The 18,760-nt window shown below is 39.9% G+C and overlaps 1 protein-coding gene across 2 annotated transcripts in view; it reads left to right on the plus strand.

Annotated features, from left to right (window-relative positions):
* The window catches only part of rab30 (RAB30, member RAS oncogene family), an 87,411-nt gene that overhangs the window by 56,935 nt on the left and 11,716 nt on the right, over nt 1–18,760 (plus strand). For both annotated transcript variants that reach the window (XM_043691648.1, XM_043691649.1), the window contains exon 3: nt 11,775–11,858. In XM_043691648.1, coding sequence (XP_043547583.1) covers nt 11,775–11,858 — 84 coding nt within the window. The remainder of the gene's footprint in view (nt 1–11,774; nt 11,859–18,760) is intronic.

Raw genomic sequence — 18,760 nt, forward strand, 5'->3', positions numbered from 1 at the left:
GCCCCCCCCCCCCCGTCCTCATCTTCCACCCTACCAACCTCCTGGATACGTCCCATCATCTTCCACCACCTACAAATGGACCCACCACCAGAGATACATTGACCTCCACACCCCATCAGCATTCTGAAGAGACTATTCCCTCTGCGACTCTTGTAGGATCCACCACCCCCTCCCCCCAAACCAGCCGACACCCAGCACATTTTCCTTCCACCGCAGGATGCGCAAAACCTGCGCCCACGTCTTCCCCTCCCACCTCAATCCAAGGCCCCAAAGGATTCTTCCACATCCGACAGAAATTTATCTGTACCTCCACCAATGTCATCTACTGTATTTGTTGCACCCGATGCGGTCTCCTCTACGTCGGGAGACAGAACATCTCTGGGACACCTGAACCAACCAACCCCACCGCCCCACGACTGAACAGTTCAACTCCCCCTCCCACTCCACCAAGGACATGGAGGCCCTGGGTCACCTCCATTGCCAGACCCTTACCACCTGATGCCTGGAGGAAGAACGTCTCATATTTTGCCTTGGGGCTCTGCAATCACATGGGATCAATGTGGATTTCACCAGTTTCCTCATTTCCCCTTCCCTCACATTATCCCCGTCCCAAGTCTCCAACTCTCCATTGCCCTCCTGACGTGTCCATCATCTTTTCCCATCTATCTGCTCCACCCTCCTCTCCAACTTATCACCTTCATCTAACTATTGTACTCTCAGCTACCCCCTCCCCCCCCCCCCCCCCCCCCCCCCCCCCCTCCCCCCCCCCCGAGCTTATGCCCGAAATGTTGATTCTCCTGCTGCTCGGATGCTGCCTGACTGGCTGTGCTTTTCCAGCACCACGCTCTCAACTCTGATCTCCAGCATCTGCAGTGCTCACTTTCTCTTAATTGAAATCGGTTTGATAACTTATGTTGCGGTAGTCTATCCATATGGTGGTTAGCTTTGTAACTATTTGTTTTTCTCTCATTTCATTGTTTTCTTGGTTTACTGAGATCCTTTGTGACATGAGACAATCATGCATCACTTGAGTCATTCTGTATTTGCTATCAGGAGAGCATTCTATTCCTCCTGGGTAAACCTGTGCTTCTATACAATTTTAAGATATTTTACTTGCTTACAGTGGTGTACCAACTGCTGTGATTATCCTTCTGTTAATTTTTTGGTGCAATATTTAAGTGCAGCTTTCAAAGTAGTTTAGTTTTTATGTCTCAGATCAAGAACATCCTCAAACTCTGTTGAGGAGGTAATCTGCTCCAAAGCCTCCCTAAATATCTTTAAGTGTTTGCAAGTTAGGTTGTAGAGTAATTTGTCTTTTGAGATCTTTGTTTTGCATTTTTACTTTTCCCCAGATAAGTTTCAGCCTCTCTCATTCATCCAATATCAATGGCATTAAGTTTGGGAATGTATTCTGAAGGGAATTGGAAAAGGCGAACCTATCCTCCAGTGCATCTGAACTCCTGCAAAGCTGACATTTAGTTTTGTTTTCAACTGCTGTCTTTTTTCCCTCTTGGCTTCCATTTCATGTATCTTATTGTTGTACTACTGAATGAGTGACAAAGGCATCATAATGGTAATATTACTAGAATAATGGTTCAAAAACACCGGTTCCAAAACACCAGTTCAAATCACCATGACAAGTGGAGGAGCTTTATTTCAAATTTGAAACTGGAGCACACGGTGGAAACCCACTTAGGCATAGGGAGAACGTACGAGCTCCACACGGACAGCCACCCAGGGGTGGAATCGAACCTGGTTGCTTGGTGCTGTGTGGCAGCAATGCTGCCCTTGTGGATAATTAATGAGGACTTCTCCTCAAGAAAGAGATGGATAGAGCTCTTAAAGGTAGTGGAATCAAGGTTTATGGTGATAAAGCAGGAACAGGATACTGATTGTGGATGATCAACCATGATCTTAATGAATGGTGGTGCTGGCTCAAAGGGCCAAATGGCCTACTCCTGCACCTATTGTCTATTTGTCTAACAGAACAATCAAATAACAACATGAAGTTGCCACATTCTGTCAAACATACCATCCATATAATGTTCTAGATTACCCCACCACCATCCTTTGTCATATTCCACTGGCAGTACAGACCTGCCAGAGGTGGCAGCATCGTGGTATCTGGTCAGGAGACAAGTGACCCTGGGAGTATTTAATATTAACTCCAGGCTCTGGGATGTCTCAAGAGATCCAGTCGACATGAATGCAGAAATCTCTTCGATGAATCAGTACTGATTCAGGTGCAAAATAAACTTTAGATTTGGAAAAATTGAAAAATCCATCTCTGAGTGACTTGGTAACACTGCTGAAGACAGATCTGTCCCAGTCTTGGATGTCTTACCAACCAGAATGTACTTGTCGCAGTTGGTGAGGAAGATGAGTGGAAGGTCTTGTTGTCACCTGTCACAGATTCATCTGTCACAGATGCACCTGTCCATGACTGTATAGATAGAATTGATCACTGTGCAATCCTTGTGGAGACAAAGTCCACTCTTCACAATGAAAACACATTCCTGTGTGTAGTGTAGCATTTCAAATTCAATCTAGTAGCTCCGAACTGGGCATCACTGACCATCAATGAAGAGCCAAATTATACTCCAGTGTGTGGCCTCACGGTTCAGCATTATCCCTACTTGCCTTCATAATCAGATCTTCTATTATCATTTCATATCCCTCTAAAGATGCCATGGCTATTTTCAGATCCTGATCAGTTTTTGATCCCAGGTATATCAGTTGTACATAGATCATGGAGATGAATACACATCTCCTGCATGTACTGCCTGCTGTACTTTTTTTAATATATATAGAATCCCTACAGTGTGGAAACAAACCCTTCAGCCCAACAAGTCCACACTGATCCTCTGCAGAGTAACCCACCCAGCCCCATTCCCTTACCCTATTATCCTATATTTACCCCTGACTAATGCATCTAACCTACACATCCCTTAACATTGTGGGCAATTTAGCATGGCCAATTCACCGAACCTGTACATCTTTGGATTGTGGGAGGAAACCCATGCAGACACAGGGAGAATGTGCAAACTCCACACGCAGTCGCTCGAGGTTGGAATTGAACCTGGTCTCTGATGCTGTGAGGCAGCAGTGCTAAAGACTGAGCCACAGTGCCACTCCCACGGGTGGGATCTATATCTGCCCCCAACAGTCAAATCTGGTGGCAACCGTATGGCTCTCCTTGTCATTTAACATAAATGTGTTTGGCTGTTTTATGCTCTTAGCTCTGCAGGAACTCTTGGGAGTGCATCTGCCAACATCTCTTATGGCATTTGCTGAAGCTGCTTTCAGGGTCTAATTCATTCCTTAACTTTCCTGACAATTGAAGATGGCAGGGCATGTGGAGTCACTAAAGTCAGAGTTTTATAGCCCTTCAGCCTATCATGTCTATGCTGGTAATCCAGCATCTATCTTTTCTAGTCCTGTTTTCTACCACTTGGCCAGTAGCCTTGCATGCTATGATGCTTTCAGTAATCACCTAAATATTAATAAAATGTTGTGATGATTCCCATCATTCTGATAAAATGGTAATAAATAGGCCTTCTGAGCCTGGGGCTTGTCTGTTCCTTCCGCGACAACAATAAATAAATCAAATCAAATCAAACCGTTAACACACTTTCAAGTGGGTTCCAGATGCCCACCAACCCTTCAGATGAAAACGTTCTTCCTTAAATCCTATCTAACCCTCCTGCTCCTTACCTTCATGGAGGGATCATTAACCTGGTGGCAAAGTTTCTTCCTATCTATGCCCTTGATAATTTTGTACACTTCAATCAGGTCCCCTTAGCCTTCTCTGCTGTAAGGAAAATCCCTTAGCCTATCTTATCTCTCTTCATAGCTGAAACACTCTAGCCCAGGTAACATCCTGGTGAATCTCCTCTGCACCCTGCAATCACATCCTTACTGCAGTGTAGTGACCTGAACAGCAGGCAGCACTTTAGCTGTGGCCAAACTGTTTCAAAATATTTCATATAGCTCCACTATTACGTCCCTTCTCTCGTTGGGTCCCTCTGACCCTGGAGTTCTTCTATTCGTAAGGTATTCCCTTACCTTATTAGTCCTCCCAAATGAATCACCTCACACTTTTTCAAGTTTAAATTCCATTACCACACCATGCCCAACTATCCAGCCTGACTATATTGCTCTGTAGTTTATGGCTTTTCTAATTATTTATCACAGCATCAATTTTTGTATCAAGACCATAATACATTGGAGCAGAAATTAGGCCATTCAGCCCATCGAGCCTGCTCTGCCATTCGTTCGATCATGGCTGATAAGTTTCCTAAACGCATTCTCTCAACTGCAAACTTAGTGATGAAATCTCCTATATTCATTCTAGATCAGTAACATATTCAACAAACAGCAAGGGACCAAGCATCAAGCTCTATGGTATTTCACTGCACACAGGGCTTCCAGTCATAAAAATACCCTTTGACCATATCCTTTGCCTCCTGCCCCTAAATTAGTTTTGAATCCAATTTGCCAAATTGCCCTGGATCCATTGAGCTCTTACTTTCTTGGCCAGTCTCCTTTGCAAGACTTTGTCAAATGCCTTATTTATATCCACTGCATTAAGCTCATTTGCACATCTAGTTGCTTTGATAGAAAACCCAGTTAAGCCTGTCCGACCCGAGCTCCTCCTGACAAAGTCATGCTGATGGTCATTGATTAATTCTTGCTTCTCCAAGTGGAGATTAATTTGATCTCTCAAAGTTTTCCAGTAGTTTCCTTACCACTGACTTAATGGTCTGTAGTTTCCTGGTTTACCATCACCATCCTTCTTGAATAATGGCACTGCATTAGCTGACCTTCCCAGTCCTCTTTCGTGCTACGTGAGGATTTGAAAGTGAAATGTCAGGGCTCTTGCAACTCCATAGCACATCTCATCTGGGCCTGGCATTTTATGGAATTTAAGCCTGCTCAAACCATTTATGCCACCATCCTCTCAATTATAATTTATTCAAGTATACAACATCCTCTTCCTTGATTTCCATACCTATGTCTTCTCTGTTTCGAATACAGATGTAAAGTATTCATTTTAAACCTTAGTCATGTCTTCTGGCTCCACCCATAATTAGAAACTTGGGTCCCTAATTGATTTCACTCTCCCTGGTTATCTTGCTCCTCATGTACTTCTGAATCACTGTTGGGTTTTTTCTTCATTTGCCTGCCACTGTTTTATCGTGCTTTCTTTGTTTTCCTAATTTATTTTTCTCTGTTACTCTCTGCACTTTGTAAGCCTCATCTTCTGAGTCCTCAGAGACTACCCTGCACTACTTGCTGTGTTACAATACTGCATCATCTTCAATATCCAGAATCCTCTGAAATTTTTGATTTCATTCTTCATCTTTTACAGGAATATGTCCTGTACTTTCTCTCTCCTTTCTAATATGCTCTTTTGTGTAAAATAGATTTTCTTACAAGTAGCTGCTCAGTCCATTTTGGCCAGATCCTGTCTTCCCGATCAGTCTTTGTTCATTTCCATGATTGCCTTCATTCTTACTGAATAATGATCACTATCACTGAAATGCTTTCATTGACACTTTTGCCAATTCGTCAGGTTTGTTTTCTAAAATTAGGTCCCGAGCTGCCCCCTCTCTTTAGAAATTAGTACAGGCTGGCTTAAAGTTCTCCTGGATACATTTTTAAAGAATTCTCTCTGTCTTTCACATTTTGCCCATCTTGGTTAATATTAGGGAATTTGAAATCCTCTATCATTATTAACCTATTATTTTTACACTTCTGTGAAATTTAAGTTATTAAATTTCTGCCCTACCATCCCATTAAGAGGTCTATAGTACAGTCCCAAAAATGTATCACCGCACCGTTTTTTGTTTTAAAGTTCTACCCATAAGGCTTCAATTGAGATATCATACCACCTTGTAGTGATTGACTCCTTGATTAATGTTGTGATACCAGCTCCTCTCTTCTATCCCTCCCTGACTTGCCTGAGTGTATGCAAACTACCTGCCTGAATTACTTGGCTTTTCTTCGACATTTGTCTGTGCATCTCCTTTCTGTATCACACTCATCTGCCAAACTGGTTTAATCCCAAACAATGGGTCATTGGTGTGAAGTACTTCCCAAATGTCGGGGTGGACAGCAGGAATTGGAGATATTTAACTACTGTAGGAACTTTGTTGAAGACGACACAGAAATGATAGCTCTCCTGCAATCCCTTCTAAAGCAGGGCACCCTAGAAAAGTAGTATTCTGGAGTGAGCTTACAACTTTACTTTCTCAGTGAAATGAATTCCCTAGTCTGAGTCAGTCATACAGCATAAAAACAGTCCTTTGATCCACCATGTCTATGCTGATCAACAAACAGCAAGCTATACTGATCCCATTCTATTTCTCGTGTATTTCCCCTTGGGGGGGATTATTTCTTTGGCAGATAACGTAGGTGTAGTTTTGGCTGTGCAGTTCCCAACTGCAAATGTCCCTACTCAACTTGATGACGACTACCAAGCAATAGGTGTTCCTTTGACCTCCTGGCAGAGGTCTGGTCAAATACATCTGTAGATTTTTACATGGCACCTTAGGGCACATCTGGTTCCCCATCTTAACCTTCCCTATTATCCCAAGTTAAATTTCCTAAATGATCGGCATAACTTTATAACATTTTGCTATGTTTTAATCCCATGCCATTCCATCACCACTTTAGATGCTTACCAATTGTAGGCAAATCACAATCCCAGGAGGTCCTATCCCAAGGTGTATTTCCAGTAGGTTTTAGTAGATTGTCCTTGGGTCAGCTACCTGTTCTTCCTTTTGCCAGAGTCCTTAACTTTCCTTTCTGTTTCCATCTTGTATTCTGTTCTGCTGAGTCCTCTATGAAGACTCTGATTGGACTTGAAATGTTGACTCTGTATCTGACTCCACAGATATTGCCAGACCTGCTGAGTTTCTCCAGGGTCAAAATCCTGGAACTTCTTCCAAATGGCATTGTGAGTCTTCCAACAGCAAATTACTGCAGAATTTCAAGAAGGCAGGTCACCACCATGATCTTAAGGGCAGTCAGAGATGAGCAATAATTGCTGGCCCAGCCAGTGACACTCTCAAACACAGCAAATTTAAAAAAACAAACTTCTTACTTGAAATTCACCCTCTGCAGTATTGTCTTTAAAAGTATTTTTGTAAGCCTGGTTTGTATTGTACTTCAGACATATCCTTGGATCTTTGCTAATGTACATAGTTGTTAAGGTACATTTTGACAGGGATTTTCAACAGATCATCTCCAATTGTTGATGGTCAGTCTGAACTATGAAATGTTTGCTAAATAGATATGAATAGATCCTTTTCATATTCCAAAAAAAACTAGAGCAAGAGTTTCCCTTTCTATGGCTGAGTAGTTCACTGAGTTGTCGTAGGGATTTTACCAAGCTTTTTGCCTTTGGTTCCAAAGTCATGACATCAAGCCTTTCTGGGATGCATCTACTTCTAACATGGTAAGATTATAACATTGAAGAGGACGTTTGCTAAAAAATTGTGTTTTTGAGAGATTTCGATATGTTGATATTCCTGGCACATGTAAGGTGCCATTTTACACAACAAATCTCAGAGGAGACTGAGCTTTGTTTGCAAAAATTACAATCAAAATAATATTGGATTAAAAAGTTGAAAAAAAAATGGAGTCACCTTTGTCTTGTGGCATAAGCATATTTGATATGTCTTCGATTTTGGTAGAATCATGTCTAATGCCATTTGAAACGTATAAGGCATTCATATGACTTGCTGATTTGACATTTATTGAAACATAAAGGAGTAGGCCATTTGGCCCTTTGAGTTTAAATTTAGTCTAAAATTAAGTATAATTATGGCTGATCATTTAACTCAGCATCTTGTTCCGGTTTTTAACCTACATACATTCATTCCTTTAACCCTGAGAATCTTAATTCCTTCTTCAAACCTATCAATGTTTTGGTCTCAACCGCATTCAGTAGCAGAAACTTCCATAGGCTCACCTCTGTGGATGAGGCATTCCTCCTCATCTCAGTCTTAAATGACCTTTTCTATATCTTTAAATTGTAACCCCTTCGATCTGGACCCCATCATTCTTCATGCATTTACCCTGTCTAGTCCTGTTAGAGTTTTGTATATTGCTATAAGGACCCCCCCACCTGCTGTCCCCCACCCCTCTCCATGCATCACAATTCTTCCAAACTTGATTGAATATAGTCCAATCTCTCTTCATAAGTCAGTCCTGCTATCATAGTAATCAGTCGGACAAACCTTTGTTGCACTCTTTCAATAGCCAGAACATTCTACCTGAGGTAAGGAAACCAAAACTACACACCATAATCCAGGTGTGGTCTCACCAAGGTCCTTTGCCAGAAGCAGCCTTGCTCCTGTACTTGAATCCTGTTGCTATGAAGGCCAACATACCATTTGCTGCCTTTATCCCCTGTTGCTATTCAGGTAAATGTACTGAGAGGATACTCTGAAATATTGCAGCCACAAACTTATTTACCATATTACGCACAATTTACTGACCTGCACGTTGGTGGGACAAAAGAACTATAACCTGAGCAAATTAATTTCAGTTGCATCCATTTCATCTCCAGAAAAGATGCACATGAAGATTATTGAGAATCATTGCCAGTTTCCCAGTGGAAATAAAATCTTTTAACTTTTTTTATTAGTTGAGTGTCCAGTACACAACACTGTCCAGATGTAGAGCACTTCAGCTTTACCTTGGTCTACACAGTTGTAATGTACCTTTTAAAATGCTGTTTTCAACTTGTACAAATAACTAGACTATTTGAATAAAGTTGTGAGACATTTTTTTAAAAAAATCTTTCTTTCTGCTTTTATCAAGAATAAGCTGAAGCTGTTTTCCTGGACCATCGGAGGCTGAGGAGTAAATCATGAAGGGGCAGGGATAGGCTAGGTAGACAAGGTCTTTTCCCTGTGTTGGGGCAGTCTAGAACTAGAGGGTGTAAGTTTAGGACGAGACAGGAAAGATTTAAAAGGGAGCGAAGGGGCAACTTTTCCACGCAAAGGATGGTGCATGAGCTGCCAGAGGAAGTGGTGGAGGTAGGTACAATTACAACATTTGAAAGGCATCTGGATGGGTATATGAATAGGAAGAGTTTAGAGGGATATGGGCCAAGTGCTGGCAAATGGAACTAGATTAATTTAGGATATCTGGTCGTCATGGACAAGTTGGACCAAAGGGTCTGTTTTTGTGCTGTACATCTCTTTGATTCTAAGTAAATAATATCATTTATCCACATTATACTGCATCAGCCATTTAACTGCTGACTCACTCAACTTGTCCAAATTGCACTGGAGGTTCTCTGCATCCTCCACACAGCTCACCTTTTCTCTTAGCTTTGTGTGGTCTGTAAACTTAGTTCTTATATATATATATAAAATCATTATGGTACTTCTAGTCACTGCCTGCCACTTGGAAAAAGACCCTGTTTATTCCTACATTTTGTTTCCAGGCTGCCAATCCGTTTTCTATCTAGATCAGTATCTACTAGTCCAAGCAAACCACATCCACTAACTCCCCCTTATCAACTCTACTGGAATTATTCGAGGATGTAACTCAGATTTTTAAAGTTTGTTTCTCTTTTGTAAATGCATGTTGACTCTGTCTGATCTTGTCACTGTTTTTCAAGTGGTCTGCTATTAAAATTTTTTACAAAGGATTCCAGCATTTTCTCCATGACCAATGTCAGATTAACTGGTCTATATCTTAATTTTCTCATTACCTCCCTTTTTTAAATGATGAGGTTACATTAGTAACCCTCCAATCTATAGAAATTGTTCCAAAATCTAATAGAATCTTGAAGATGACCATAAATGCATCCAGTAATTTTAGAGTCACCCTTTAGTACCCTGGGGTCAAGACCATGTTTACTTGACACTGCCACAAGCTATGTCATGCTCGTCTTCAGTTTTCCCAAGAACTCAATGTCATATATGATACAGAAAACTGGTCCATGCTGACCAGATATCCCAACCCAATGTAGTCCCACCTGCTAGCACCTGGCCCATTTCCCTTCCTATTCATATACCCATCCAGATATCTTTTAAATGTTGCAATTGTACTAGCCTGCACCACTTACTCATTCCATACATATACCACCCTCTGCGTGAAAAAAAAGTTGCCCCTTCGGTCTCTTTTATATCTTTCATCTCTCACCTTAACCCAGAGTTAACCCATGCAGACACTGGGAGAATGTGCAAACTCCACACAGACAGTCGCCCGAGGCTGGAATTGAACCTGGGAGCCTGGTGCTGTGAGGCAGCAGTGCAAACCACTGCACCACCCGTGCCACCCTCTTCTGGACTTCCTCCCCACCCCCCAACCCCAGGAAAAGACTTTGTCTATTTATCCTATCCATGCCTCTCATAACTTTATAAACCTCCTATAAGGTCACCCCTCAACTTCTGACGCTCCAGGGAAAACAGCCCCAGCCTGTTCAGCCTCTCCCTATAGCTCAAATCCTCCAACCCTAACAACGTCCTTGTAAATCTTTTCTGAACTCTTAAGTTTCACAACATTTTTCTGATAGAAAGGAGACCAGAATTGCACGCAATATTCCAACAGTGGCCTAACGAATGTCCTGTACAGCTGCAACGTGACCTACCAACTCCTGTACTCTACTCGTGTGCAACCATTTTTTCACAAAATCTGATACAATTTATTTTTTGGGTTGACTTTGCAATGTATCTACTTATTATTGTTTTCAACATATTTGGACTGCCTACATACACACTGGATATTATTTATCTCCTATATTTGTTTTCTTTCTTTCCTCTGACTTTTTAACATTAAGGATATCATTAATGCTAAGGGAACTCAGACCAGTTGTGATCCTTCAGATGATAGCTCAACATTTAGACTAGTTGGTTCTCAGATTGAACTCAATGCTGTTTTGTGTTTGCTCATTTGACCATTTGGGGAACCTCTACTGTTCTAGCATGCTGTCTGTCAAAAAAAATGCTAATTAGCTTTATAATCTTCATCACGTGTAAGTGACTCCATTAGAATAGAGATTACCACTTTTAATTCTGCTGGTAAACTAGTTTAAATAAACAGGTCAAAATCTTTAGTAAGGTAGCATGGATACATTTAGTATAAATGTATTAGACATTTTTAGCATTGCAACACCAAGAAAAATGTATCTTGTATGTACTTAAATGTACATTTTTATATTTTCAGTTCATTTATTTTAGTTAATAAATATTTATAGCTCTAAATTTGCAATAGCTTGGCTCCAGTTTCAGTTTTTCTAATGATAGGCCATCATGGCTCAGTGGTCTAGCACAGTGGCGACTGTGCGTACTCCATACAGACATTCTTTCTGTGTCTCTGTGGGTTTCTTCCTGGTGCACTGGTATCCTCCCACAGTCACAAAGATGTGCAGGTTAGGTGGATTGGCCATGCTGAATTCCCATAGTGTCCAGAGATGTATGGACGAGGTGGATTAGCCAGGCTAAATGTGGGGTTGCGCGCATAGGGTGAGGGTTGGGCCTAGGTGGGATGCTGTTTGGAGGGTTGGTGCAGACTCAATGGGCCGAATATCTCTTTCACCACTCTAGAGATTCTATCTGATTTCCATTCTGATTTCAATTTTTTAACCTCTTTTTATAAGTAGCGCAACTTGATTTAGGATGTGAAATAAGTATCTGGATATAGGATCACAACATCTCTATTAATTAGTGTTTGTTCTAGTATTGCACTTATCAAGTTGTATTTGGAATGAATCAATTCAAATAATTGAAGGTGTTCTTCTACTGTTGCAGGGTTTATTTCCACCGGGTCAAGGAGCCACTATTGGAGTTGACTTCATGATTAAAACTATTGATATAAATGGAGAAAAAGTGAAGGTACTGTATAACTAAATATCCACATCCATATGATTCACAAGGTTGTAATAAACATAAGCACAAAACATAATGCTGCATGATGTGGATGTTTCAGATTTGTGGATAATAAATGAAATGGAGGAATTGCAATGTTTAGTTGGACAGCTGAATTGATTGAGTACCCAAATGAGGCCAGATATCAGTTTGAATCCCAGAGTTGAGTACAATTATGAAAAATCCCAAGGTGGAAGATATTATTCAGATGGACAAAAACTGGAAAATATCAAGTATTTGAAGCTGTTTTGAAATTTCCATAATGGAATGTATCAGAAACTTGAAACTTGTTTTTAGTGATGCTTCTTACGTAAATCCTGTGATATATTGTTAACTGTGGGAGGGTTTAAAATTGTTCTGGCCAAGAGTGGTATATGTTGCACTTTAGCATGGAATGCTGAAAAGATCAGCTATTCTCAGCAAAAGTACTAAAATAAAATGTAAAAAAGAATTAGTCAGAAATGCCTATTGAGTATTACATCAACAATAATTCACTATTGGATAATATAGATGCAATAAGATGGATGCATTGTGAGAGTGGGTATGAATGTTGGAGTTTTAAATTAGGTTCTGAAGAGTGGAGAATTTTAGGATTGAATTTAGTGAATACTAGCAGTCAGCTATCTGATTAAAATCAAGTTCTAAGAAGCTTTCTTTATAAATACTTAAATATTGGCAAAAAGGACATTTGGAACTTCCATGCGTATTCAGATAAAAGGCAGAAACATAATGTTGTCACGTGCTTCTTTTGTCTGTTTTTTCACAATTGTTTGTGTATATTAATTTGTGAAAAGATTAAAGAGGAATCTTCCATCATCTACAATGATCTGGGAGAGATGCCCAAGAATAAATGGAACTAGGGAACAGGAAATGTTAACTAAGGGGCAATTAGGTGAGCAGTTGCCTACATGTACACCTGTGCCCACATGTGCCCCGTGCCTGTTTGGCCAGACCTTCAATGTGTGATCCATCACAACAGATGTGATCCAGCAAACATGCAGGTAACATTAGCATGAACCATTTGTAGAAACAGGCCAATACCTCTTGTATTCAAGTAAATAAAATGTTTTATCTGTTTCAAAGCACTTTTTGACAGTTACTGAATAAAGGTATGTGGGTGCGAAGTTAGGTGCAGGCAGGTGAGTGGCTAGACTAGTAAGTGAGGTGCAGACAAGCTGGTGAGAGGCAGTTATGAGTTGTGCAGGTTGAGGCTGAAGGTGTGCAAGTAGCAGGTGGGTGGTTGTGATAGGGTGCAAAGAGTTTGGATAAAGTGTGTAGGAAGGATCAGGTGTCCTGGAGATCCAGTATCTGTGGTATGAGGGAGTCAGTGTAATTGGAGAGTTCTGACCCTGCAAAGGCTCCAATTCTAACTTAGAATTGAAGACTTGTCTTGTAGGAGTTTGCACACTGGGTAACTTTGAAATTTCAACTTCATGGGCAATGACTGCATAGTCAGTGCATCACGACTTCTGAGAGGTCCTGGACCACATCTTTCAGGGTATATCTGGGTTTCTGACAACTGGATTCTGGAAGAAGTGAGTCGATCAATTTTTAAAAGTAGAAAATATTAGATTTTAAGGCTGTATTAGTGTCAACACCCTGTTTAGGGGTGCAGCAATTGCACAAACATACAGAAGCTTTGGTGTAATGGAAGAGCAGCTGCTTGGAATAAAAATTTGCTCTGCTCATATAATCTCCCTACAGTGCTGAGTTGAGCCCTTCAGCATTGCTTCACTAAAATTCACAGACATTTCACTCGTGCTGCAATGATCATTAAAACATTCCAATGTGACAGCAGATATCAGATTTTTTGCGGTGCTGCAAGAAGTTGTACTTGGAATAATGCCATAACATTTTTAACATCATAAGGCTGAAAAGATTTTATGGTGTGAAATCTGACTTTTATCATTTTGCATAATGATAAAATCTATCTTCCGTGAGTGAAGTATATGAAAGGAATTGGTTCAAATGGGTCAAATCCCTTAAGGTCCATTACTGTTTTTTGGCAGCAGTATGAAGCAATGTTAACCAAGTGCTGTAAAGAAAATGAGCAAAATTGCTGCTTGTAGATTTCTCAAAGCACTTCTGAAGAGGGCATTTTTTTTGCTGACATCAGCATCATCTGCTGCCTTCATGTCAGCACTACACAATCCAAAAAGCGAGATTACTTCTAAGAAATAAATGTGACATTTTAAGCTATGAGAAACAGTTTAGTAGTTAAATGTACATGGTGGACAAACTGCATATTGTCATTCAAGTTATAGACAGAGGAAATTATTATGGGTGTCAAGGGAGTGCCTCATTTTGTGACAAAAGCATGGCAATGAGAGAAAGTAGAACATAAGGGTAATATGTTTAGATGATATAAATATACAGGATCAATTGTGGGCTGTGATTATAAGGAGAAAGTGTAGAAACTTGGATTATTTTTACCACCCAAACTCTGTTGTTTAGTCTGCACAAAGAAGTGCATAATATTTTCTCCCACTTCAAACTGCTATAAAAAATTAATGTGCTGCACAATGAAAATGCAGCTGCCTATTTTCCACAGTTAAAGGTGATGCTATGAGTGGTGTTGCAATTGTTGTATGGTATCTTTAGACAATAACCTGCTGACCAAGCCATGCACACACAAGTATTTGCTTCAGCTATTTTTGCCTTCATGGTTCCTTGTGTCAAGTATCTGATTAAATTGAAAGAGTTACGTTGTGCATTTCTTTTTTTAAAAAATGTTTGACTAATTGATTTGGGAAAATGCAGCTTTTTAAACGTGTTTCTAAATCAACCCTTTGGCACGCACAACCTATTACTGTGCTTCTAATTAAATATTCTTGATTTTATTATCTGTTAATTCAAATAGAGATTTTGTGAAATTCTAAACTGTGCTCTTAAAATTGCTTGCTTTGTGAAGCTGTAGAGTTCAGATTTTGAATAGTGAAAGGTTTGGAAGTAACAGACGATGTTGGAAATAGATAAGAAAGCATCTTTTGAGAATTAACAGTATTCATATTTCTAGTGGATAACCATTCATCAGAACTGGGAAGGATTAGAACTGGTATGTTGTAGGTCAATTTAGTCTGAGAGAAGTGGGGGGGAGGGGGGGGAGAAAAGAAAATGTCTGTGATAGGGTAGAATAAAGAGATTAAATGTCCCAGTTTTATGGTGCAAGGCCTGTAGGATTGGTAATGAAACAAAGGATGTATCTCAAGCCAATATAAATGACAGTAGGATAAGTTGATGCCATTCAAATGTGAAAATAAGAATACATTTAAAGTTGATTGGAAGGTAAAATCTGAAATTGTTGCACTCTGTATTGAGGCTGAGAAGTGCCTCATTAAAGATGTCATGCTGTTCTTCGAACTTATTGTAAGTTTCATTGGGAACTCGAAGTGACAGAGGACGGAGAGTTCTCTCCCGTATCGAGGAGTGTGTATTGTGAACAAATGCTCGTTTGAAAGGACAAGTAAGTCACTACTTTACCAAGGAAGTGTTTGAGCATGGACAGTGAGGAGAGATGAGCTAAACGTGAAATGGCTGCAGTCCCATCACTTTTATGGAGAGTTGCAGGATGAGACTAGGATTTGTTGAAGGATTAGCCTCTTCTTTTTTTTAATGTGGCGCTGTGACAATGCACTTATCCATTCTCTTCTCTCCTCACTACTTGAGGCCTAAAAACCTCCTTTACAGGTGCAATGGAAACTTGTGTTCTTCTAAATTTGTTACTCACATTTTGGTTTGCTTTTCACTGGGTAGACCAAATGAAGACTATGTGACTGTCCTGAAAAACGTCTCTCTTCAGTCAGCTGCATCACCCAAACTTTCAGCTGCTGTCTCATTTCAAATTTTCACCTTGTTCTCTCACTAGTGTCTCTTTCATCAGCTTCTTTGTGTCCCAATGAAACGCAACATCAGCCCAAGTACCTTCAGAGCCCTGTCCTATTCTCTAGAACTCTGCTGTTGGACCTCTCGTTTATTGTCTACATGTCACAACATCTAATAACACCAAAGTATGTTTATTTGCCTGTATTTCTGTCTCCAAAGCTATTACATTTCTATCTCACTGTTTGTTTGTCTGACAAAGTTCCAGAGTCAAAAGTTCCTTCAGCTCAATGTCAGCAAAACTAAAGAAATACTTTGAGTCACATGAGGACTTGAGTGATTCTGTTCCACTCCATTCCTTCATCTTCCCAGACTTCAGGAACAACTGTCTGATTTGTGATGTCTTTTGTAAAAATCTTGCATATACACTAATGCTGCTTGGAATGTTTCATAAATTGACTTTTTTTTTAAACAGCAATTCCATATACTTTTGCACTTCTATCAAGTGGAAACCTTGAAATTGTGTAAATTCCTGGCTCAGTAGCCTTCTATTTAAAGGGTTCCATTAAATCCTTTTTTTCCTCAGGTGAGGTAGAGGGAGATTATGTTGTGTTGGGTCCACTGATCATGGAAACAGATGTTCATTAGCAATGGGATAGTCAAGTGCCAAGGTTGGTTGATATGAAGGCTTGGCCAGTTTCTTCAGGACTTCTTGTCCCGGTAGTTTTAGAAATTGTTTGCCCAGTTAGCTGTTGTGTCCTTGCCTCCATGCAGAATTATACACCCCCATTATTCCCATGCCCAGCACATTCATGTCACCTCCATGCAAACTCCAAAACCACTAATCAATGATCTCTATGGCTGGATCTCCAGACTCCTCTTACAAACAAGATGTGAACTTATCTAATGCAGCTCAAGATTTTACACACCTGATCGTGGTGCAAAAAAGGCTTCCATTTCTAGAAAACTATTTAAAGCTTTTACATATTAAGTGGTTTGTCTTTTCTAAAACAGATTTCTATTCTCATCCTATACAAAACATAACAAATCATTTGGCAACCTCTTCTTAAACTGTCACACAAACAATGAACTCTGAAATCCTGCTGATATAAACACAGCTTTTGAAACCCAGACAAGCATTGATAATGACATACTAGCCCTTGAGGAAGTGTCAATAAAGAACTCTATTAAAACTGTATGCCATGACAGTAATGTTTTATTTTTAATCTATACTTTAGAACTCTGATCAGAGATATAGAGCATCTCTGACCACTTCAGCATATTTTATTTCTGATCATGATATATAGATCTCATCTACCCCATAAAGAAAATTTAAATCTCCTCCATCAATGTGTGATTCCCTCACTTCATTAGGCCCTTGCAACAGCTATAATGGGATGTTTATAAGGTTGGCGTTAAATTCAAATAGTCTGCTCATTTTGGGTTTGCTCCCTTTGTAATTCATATTATACTATCCACCTTTGTGCCAAATGTTGATCTGTTCAAAATGGGGGCAGAACTTTGGCCTCTAAATACTGCTATGTTTTAAAGGTGTTTGCGTAGCTTCCTGGACTATGAAAATCTGCTCCATGTTTTGTCAATAGCAAAAGTTGTCATGGTCACTGTATTAAAACCTGCAGAATTTTGGTGGGATAATGCACCAGATTTAACTATCACAGGATATAGTGAAATTGAGGCAGTTTCTGAAAATAGGAGTGCTTTTTGGAAACTTGTGCTTGTGCCTGGTCATGTAATGCCACATGCTGAACATTAGACAGTTTTACAATCTTCTTAGAGAACAGAATGCTCTGTTTCACAAATCACGTTCCTTTGCAATTTGAAAGCTGAACCCAATAAACTGAGCCAAAAAGTTCATGTCACTTAGTTTTGTTTATTTTTGTTAACAGGGATGTCTGTTCAAATTTGATTTAAAGCAGAGAGAGGGAAAAAACCTTTATTTCCCATCTGACAGTCAGTGAATAACCACTGACCATACAAGTGCCGTAGTTGGTGCAGCAAAACATCATTCCTGAATATCTGAGTGGATATCAAAATATTAGGTGAAAAGTTTGTGCAATCATAACCTGTTCCTAACGAACATGCATCTGCAGCACAATTATTCTGAATTTGGTAATCCTGATCAAGGAAACTCCAGGATGTTTGAGAGGAAATAAAATATTGTCTTATTAGTGAAATGGATTTTTTGTTTGATCTTGTGACCGAGGCATTTTTTCACAGTGGATGTATGTATTTCATAGCCTTCTCTGGATTCTCTCTCAGCTGAAGGATCCAAAACAGGTTTGGCATGGATTTCCAGAATTGGCAATTAATGTCATTGTTGATGGCTTCAACTATGCCACCTTGAATATGTCAGATTTGCCAGGTTTGGCATTAGATTGTCTTTTTAAGCATCTGAACCAAATTTCAATGGTTGCCTCCATTTGACTGATCAGTTTGTTTTCCCAAGAGAGGTAATTTGTAGTTCAGAAGCATCTGGAGACATATTTTAGAATTGGAGAGGACCATAATTCTATTAGCTTTTAAATGGTTGTGGAAAAGGATAAGCCTTCTGTAGAAGTCAAAGTTTTTAATTGGAGTAAGGCAAATCTTAATGGTATAAGGCAAGAACTTTCAAAAGTTGATTGGAACAGACTGTTAGCAGGTAAAAGGATATCTGATAAGTGGGAAGCTTTCAAGAGCGAGGTGATGAGAGTTCAGAGGCATTGATGCTCTTGTTAGAGTGAAGGGTAAGGCTGGTAAGATTAAAGAACAATAGTTAAATAATGATATTGAGGTTCTAGTCAAGATTAAAAGAGAATTCTATTTTAGATAGAGACAACTTGGTTCAATTGAGTCTCTTAATCAATATAAAGACTATAGGGACGTTCTTAAGAAAGAAATCAGGAAAGCAAAGAGGGGATATGAGATAGCATTGTCAGATAAGGTTAAGGATAATCCAATGCAATTCTACAAATACATTAAGAGCAAGAAGGTAACTAGAGAGGGGGTAGGGCCCTTCGAAGATCAAGAAGGTCTTCCTTGAACCCAGG

This window comes from Chiloscyllium plagiosum, chromosome 6, assembly GCF_004010195.1.
Source record: "Chiloscyllium plagiosum isolate BGI_BamShark_2017 chromosome 6, ASM401019v2, whole genome shotgun sequence".
In the NCBI taxonomy this organism is placed as follows: domain Eukaryota; kingdom Metazoa; phylum Chordata; class Chondrichthyes; order Orectolobiformes; family Hemiscylliidae; genus Chiloscyllium; species Chiloscyllium plagiosum.